At 38.5% G+C, this 7,284-nt stretch overlaps 2 protein-coding genes across 2 annotated transcripts; one reads left to right on the forward strand and one right to left on the reverse strand.

Annotated features, from left to right (window-relative positions):
• Positions 1 to 3,516: 3,516 nt before the first annotated feature.
• LY79DRAFT_671489 (complex 1 protein) lies at positions 3,517 to 4,081 on the forward strand (the record flags this gene model as incomplete). The annotated part of the gene is made up of 5 exons (XM_060563920.1): positions 3,517 to 3,539; positions 3,605 to 3,737; positions 3,820 to 3,898; positions 3,963 to 4,004; positions 4,059 to 4,081. 5 exons carry the CDS (start codon positions 3,517 to 3,519, stop codon positions 4,079 to 4,081), a joined length of 300 nt encoding a protein of 99 aa, XP_060411781.1.
• Positions 4,082 to 4,638: 557 nt separating this feature from the next.
• LY79DRAFT_560354 (histone H2A) lies at positions 4,639 to 5,467 on the reverse strand. The gene is made up of 3 exons (XM_060558321.1): positions 5,292 to 5,467; positions 4,897 to 5,189; positions 4,639 to 4,846 (listed from the first exon to the last, which is right to left on the reverse strand). The coding sequence occupies exons 1-3, from the start codon at positions 5,345 to 5,347 to the stop codon at positions 4,791 to 4,793; spliced, it is 405 nt and encodes a 134-aa protein (XP_060411782.1). The 5' UTR covers positions 5,348 to 5,467; the 3' UTR covers positions 4,639 to 4,790.
• Positions 5,468 to 7,284: the final 1,817 nt, after the last annotated feature.

Below are 7,284 nucleotides of genomic sequence, written 5' to 3' on the forward strand. Positions count from 1 at the left end.
CTTATTACCTTTAAATTATTCTTTAAGCTTTACTATTAGAGTATTAAAATTACCTGCCTATTAGTAGAAAGTAGAGGTATAATACTCTTATAGTTTACCTTAAAGTATTACTTAAATTACTACTCTATAGTAGTCTTATATTATACCTACCTAGATATAAAGATTATAAAATAATAGTAATTTTAAGTTAATAGTCTTATACTAGCTACTAGTATATTTTATAGCCTAGTTATTAAAGTATATCTTTATAAGGTTACTTATTTACTTTAGTGTTAGCCTTAATATTACTATTAATATTACTATAGTTAATAAAAGCTCTTATAGTAGTATAGTAGTTATTATATATAGGCTATTAATTTTAGCTATTACTTAAGGTTTTAGCGTTAATAAAGGCAGTAGTAAGGTAAAAGTTAGGTTATTATAGAAGGTTTAGTAGCTAGTTACTAGTAATAGGTGTACTTTAACTGTTTTTACTCTATATATAATTATCTTATAGCCTTTAATATCTTTAATAAAGTTAAAGTCTTTAAGGCGTTCTCTAAAGTTATATAATAATCTTTTAATAATAGTAATTATTTTATTAGTCTAGTAGGTGTCTTCCTCTTATTAAAAGGTATTAAATATACGTTAGGTAATTAATAAGTATTTACTATAGTTAACTTATACTTTATAGTTAACAAGGAAGTTATATAGACCTATTAAGACCTTTAGGTTAATAGCCTTAAAGTTACTAATAAGCTAGTTAGTAAGGTCTTCTTATATATAGTAAAGTAATTTACTACTAAAGTAGTTATTATACTTAGATTTACTAAGGTAAAATATAATAATAGTGTTAAGTATAAGAGACTATTACTTCTTTATAAGGTTAGTTAGTAACCTTATAATATAATTTTTCTTTTATTAGTGTAAAAAAATATACTATATAAAAGTAAAAGGTATAGTAATAATATTATTTATTACTACTATTTTCTCTACTATATTAAGTAGTATATTATATTTACTATAAATTTTCTTTTCTTGTTGCCTTATAGGCAAAGGTGTAGTAACCTAGGAGCCTTTCTTACTTATAAGCTTATCTTGTTTACTTATCTTAGCTTAGGTCTTCTGCTTATAGGCGTAGTGTTATTTACTGTTATCCTCTATTAGCCTAATAACCTCTTAAATATAGGCGTTTCTTCTAGTAGACTAAAAGGTATATATATTTATTAAAGAGATTACTACTAGTAGTATAAACAGCTAGGGAAAAATATACTCTTATAGGTAAATAACTTAGGAAAAAATAATAGGCTATTATATTAGCTACTTATTAACGCTATTAGTTAGTAAAAGAAGAGAAATAATAGGCTATTATATTAGTAACTTATTAATACTATTAGTTAGTAAAAGAAGTATATATATAAGAAAAAGAAGTTAGTAAGCTAAAGAGCTTATAATAAATAAGATATAGTAAATAATTACTAGTTAGCTATAAGTATATAAAGTAAAAGGTTTTTTATAGTTAAAAGTACTTCTCTAAAGGTAATAAAGCTTATATAATAGACATAAATTAACAGGGTTTCTACTAGTTAAAAGGACTAGTTATAGATCTATTAATTAACCTATTATAATAGGTAATTAGTATAATATTATAGTAAGAGTATTTACAGAGGCGTTTTTTAGTCCTTGCCTACTCTAGGCGTATAAATAATTAACTAATAATAATTACTTTTTCTTATAGTCCTTACTAATCTATAGTTTAGACAGTAAAGTTAACTTATATAGTTAATAGTAAAGTTAACTACTAATTAGTATTAGTAACACTAAGGGATAAGTTAATATAGTTAACTATATATATTAGTAGTAATTAATAAATAATAGAGGTAACTATAGTTCTTTATTATATATAAAGAAAAGAAGGATAATTATTATAGGTTAGTTAGTTAAATAACTAACTTATTGCCTATAAATCCTTAGAGAATCTATAGCTAAATATCTAAGGATTTACTAGCAATAAGTTATTAGGGTTAACCTAATAACTCTAATATTTATCTACAATAGTCAACATTACAACAAATTTCTTTAAGAATTATCTTCTCTTTTAATATAGTTATCTTTATTAATTTTATATATATTTTACTTTATAATTATTACCTAGTGTATTAATAATAGAGTATAGATTTAAGTAGCTAATAAATAAAGGCTATCTTTTATATAGATAGTTATAGGTCTTTTTAGATAGCTATAAGTATAAAAATAATCTAGGTTTCCTAAGGAGAGGATTCTATTATTATATATATAGAAAAGTTAAAATAAAGATAAAGATAGTAGAACTAAAGAGGAAGTATACTACTTACTATATATATATATTATAGTAAGTAAAGTCTTACTATATTTACTATAGCTTTAGTCTATAATATATAGTAAGCTATATATTTAAGAAAAGTATTATATTTTTATTTAAGCTTTTTAGAGGTAAAAGGGGCAAATAAGAGATAGGAGATAGGAGATAAGATATAAAGGTAGTATATTGTTATAGATATAATAGAAGAGCTTATAGATCTAACTATCTAACTAGACCTAGGGATATAAGGGGATTACTTATACTTATCTCTTAGGTATTCTAAGGATTTCTTTAGTATTCTAGGTTATTAAGTAGGTTATTAGGTAGGTTATTAAATAGGTTAAGTTGCAGGGTATTGTTTTACCTGCAGTAGGGTATTGTTTTATCTATTTACCTTATGTAACCTAGAACTGTATTCTTAATTCCTTAGAGAAAGAGGAGGTCTTACTTAAAAGACCTATTCTTTATATATAAATACTATTATTATATAGTATATATAGCCGTTTTCTAAGTAGTTATTCTTATATCTAGTGTATATAGTGTATACAGTATTATTAATACTGTAATATATATTCTACTTCTTTATTATATTATTATCTTATTTTTATATATATAAGGTCTTTAAACCTTAATATCTAATAAAGCTATTTATTAAAACACTATTATATAATAAGTAAAGGCCTTTATAATTCTTTAATAGTGTTTTTCTTATAGTCTAGCTTAAAAACCTTACTCTTCTTAAGGTATATAGCTCTTTATAATATATAACTTACTATATATATATCTTAGGTCTATATTTATACTTATTTTATTATACTATTTTATCTATAATATATTTAATAAGTATATATATAATTCCTTAATTCTTAGAATAGTATACTCTTTTTTTGTTTAGTGTTATGTTTTTAATCTTGTTGTATATAGACAAAAAGGTAGGTTTTGGACTCTGCCAACACATTAGGCTGCGGCCTTAGGCTCCATCGGGTTCTCTATTGTTCCGGGGTCCACTAGCCATGTTGCAGCCTGGTTATCATGATCCTGAACACTAGATTAACTGGCCTTCGTACTTCTCGATAGCTCATTAATAGCCATTCGTCTATTCAATGCACCCGAATCAACGCCCGCAACTCTGCATTACTCCCCTACGGACGCTCAATTCTCCATCGACGCGATCGCGTTGACATTAGGATTCCACTATGTCGACCCGTCAAGCGGCACTGTGAGCCTTCAATGCCAACAGCGACCGATTCCGAACCAGCCTTGCAGCTAATATTTTCCCGTTAGGTCCTTGTACCGCCGGTCACTGAAGCTGGCACTTGACTGGGCCGTTCATCGTCACCTTTGGAGAGGCCAGGCGCTCTATATCCGGTCACTGTTCGAGGCAAACCGAAATGTGACAGATTCTCGACAGAAGAGGGTGAGGGAGGACCCGAATTCAATTTTCTGCCCACTTGTGCAGATTCTGTTGCGACGAACCTCGCTAACAGTTTAATAACTAGGAGCTCTTGACTCAGACAGAGAGCTTATTGGCAAAGTGGAAGCACCCAGAACCCTATGTGCACCCGACCGCACCTGGCGGTTTGTAGCCCCAACTAAGAGGTATTTGCTTAGTGGAACAATGACGCTGACGATCGGATCACAGGGTCTAAATATGAGCGCAATCTTCGTGCACCTATACTGGATGGTTAGTTCCTGGTTGTCCATCAGACTGATGACATCTATGCTAACTCGTGGACAGCGCCTCCCCCATTGAAATTCTAAGCGACGAGGTACGGGATTGGAGCGACTGGAACAGTTCATTTGGTTGTCAACATGTACAGACAAGGGTTTACTTCGAGGGGCACCGGTCCAATGCATTGAGTCGGACTGCAGGACCTGCACCGCATCACCGGCAGAATGAAATGCCTTATAATGTTGACAACAGGTTCTAGTCTGTGTACATTGCGATCCTGCCGGTCCATGCGCTACGCTTCCGGGGCGATACAGCCCGCACCTCCTAGCGTGCAGGTCAAGTTTACATAATACGGCTATTGCGCGCAGCGAATAAACAATAAAATAACCCCAGTGGCCAAACGAATGTAATGCGCTGTATACGATTAGCCATGTGGATGGGGTATTCCGCTCACATTAGGCCGATGCGCTTGGCTTGTATTCAATACATACCCGATGGGCCGAGACATTGAAATCAAGACTCCTTGGAAAGGGCACTTGCGTTTGCACTCTATACGGGAAGGTTCAGCGTGGCAGAACGGACGACCATCAGTCAAATGGCATGTCGGGCGAATGTAACGGTTAGGAAAAATAAATGATCTTCAAAGGTATTCTCATTCGTAACCGCAGCTTCCTGCCGTGGTATTATTGTACAACCCAAACGTGAAAATCAACCGTGAACCCTGAACCGTGACCCCGATGTCATGACAACCCAAAGCAGCCGACCAGCACGAAAGAAACCCAAACCCTAGATACCCATTTACAGCTCTTGGCTCTGGTTCTTGCCACCCTTTCCGGTCTTCTTGGGCAGCAGGTCTGGTACGAAGTCAGATTCATGTTCGGATGGAGCGCCTCGAGAGACTTACTCTGGTGAATGTTGGGCAGAACACCACCCTGGGCAATCGTAACGTGACCCAAAAGCTTGTTCAGCTCCTCATCGTTGCGGATGGCGAGCTGAAGATGACGGGGGATGATACGGGTCTTCTTGTTGTCGCGGGCAGCATTGCCTGCGAGCTCGAGAATCTCAGCGGCAAGGTACTCGAGAACGGCGGCGAGGTACACGGGAGCACCAGCACCAACACGCTGAGCATAGTTGCCCTTGCGAAGCAGACGGTGAACACGGCCAACGGGGAAAGCGAGACCGGCCTTGGAGGAACGGCTAGAGATGTGTCAGCTGAAACCCGTACGCTGGCGTCCGGTCATGGCCCACGCGCCATGGTCAAATAGACAGTGGCAGGATTGGTGTACGGCAAAAACTTACGATTGCGCGTTCTTAGAACCGCTGGCCTTGCCGCCGGACTTGCCGCCTCCAGTCATTGTGAATGTGGGTTTTTTTGGGTTGAGAAAGGGGGAAAAGTTGGGTATTATTTGCGTGACGCGAGAAAAGCGACTAGGCTGGATGCTGGCTGCTGATTGTAGATGGAAAAGTGAGATGGAGACGGATGAGAGGGAAGATGGTGGGGAGTCAAGAAGTTAAGTAGTTTTCGCGTTGGAGGAGCTCAATCACGGATCACCAGCGCGCGACTTGGCGCTAAGCCGAAACCAGAAATTCATTCATGTTGTGGTGCATCATTTTCTCTGGGGCCCACGGCAGGAGGTACGTACCCGCTCTCTAATCGATCTCGCGTGGAGCAAGGAACTAAGACGGGCTAGTCACCACTACGCTGGTGCATGCCCATGCAAGCACGGGCACCACAAGACAGGGAAATAAAAGCCCCGGGAGGCCCGCCGTACTTATCCACCCCAGAATTACAACCATACGTTCCTCCCTATTACCTCTTTTTACATGTTGTGCTTGTCTCTCCTCTCCCCTGATTAATTTGACTGGTCAAGAAAAGCAGGCGCTCCGATCGTTCTAATTTTCCTATGCTATCCTAATTGCGCGTCCTGCAGGTTTTTTTTTTTATTTTTTTTTATTTTAAATCTTATTGCAGAGAAATCATTCTCCCACAATCCTTTTGGTGTAAACCTATCCTCAGTTAAAGCCTCCTTTTGGCTCCATTTCCTTGTTCAAGAAAAATAAAACACGAAGACACAATCAGCCAAACCCCTCTGGGCATTGGGGCTGATGCTTCAATTGTTCGTTGGAATCGTTCAAACATTCTTGGATGGTGAGATCACTCCCGCATGCTAGTCGGTGTACGTGCGTTATTTGAACCCAAGCGTACCAGATTTTGCTATGAAAACATTGATATCTGTATCGTTTTGTAGTTCATCCGGGATCAAGCATGACCTGAATTCGTGGTACGGTAGGAAGACCGGAATGAAGTTCACGAAAGAAGGTAAACGCACGTCTGAAATTGATACCACATATGTCGGAAAGCGGTGGTCAGCCCAACTAGGCTACAAAAGGTGCGGTGCGGTCTTGTTCAATGCATCTTCACCGGACCCGGGCATCTGGGTCTTATACGGCTCATCATTATGCTCTCTCTTGTGCCTGGTCTGGCGCACACATAAACATAGCCTTATCCGGCGGCCCCCCCCTGTATGACATTCGCGATGTAAGTTGGTAAAATCAGATTCAGCCTTGCGCGGCAGCAGCAGTGGAGGGGCTGTCATTCTAGAGAACCCACTGAATTGCCTTCTCCCTCATTAGCTGGTCGTGGAAGACGCGTCGCGTCCTAGACTTGATGGCTTGGGTATCCGTAGCTGGGCAGTGTGTCTGGTCCATTCCCCTGACTGGTCATGGCCTCTGATGCTAGGGGTCTATCAAAGAGACCAAGCCACCCCGGAGTAGGATCCAGAGCTGCATATCCAGACAGGAGACGGCGCGGACAGTGGTGTGGGCCCAGAGTGATCCAGTCCAGCGATAGCCGGCGCCGCGCTCATACGACTGAGCATGGATCGTGGACACGTCAAGGGGACTGGGCGAGGAGAGGCCAGGCACGCCACACATGTCCAACTGCCCATGGAGGCTCCGCGGATTGTAGGTTAGCCTAATGCTACAGTTGAGGTCGCTTATTGCGAGAAAAACACGACTCCCTGTTGTGAAAGTCTTTCACGCCGACACTCCCAAACCCCCCTCCCGGCTCAATATGGGCATCAAGACACGAGCCATTAGGATTGCTCGCTCTACCGCCTAATATAATGACAGACAGACAAAGTGGCAGACATGTACACATGTGACAGACCGAAGCCTGCCACTCGGAACCATGAAAGTGAACGAGGCAACGCGCTCTGATGTTCGCGTCGTCAGCGCGCGACAGTGGGTATGTACTATTCATGTTTCCCCAGGAAATAAACTGACTGGGAAA

Source organism: Colletotrichum navitas, assembly GCF_030913465.1.
Source record: "Colletotrichum navitas strain CBS 125086 chromosome Unknown LY79scaffold_51, whole genome shotgun sequence".
NCBI classification, from domain to species: domain Eukaryota; kingdom Fungi; phylum Ascomycota; class Sordariomycetes; order Glomerellales; family Glomerellaceae; genus Colletotrichum; species Colletotrichum navitas.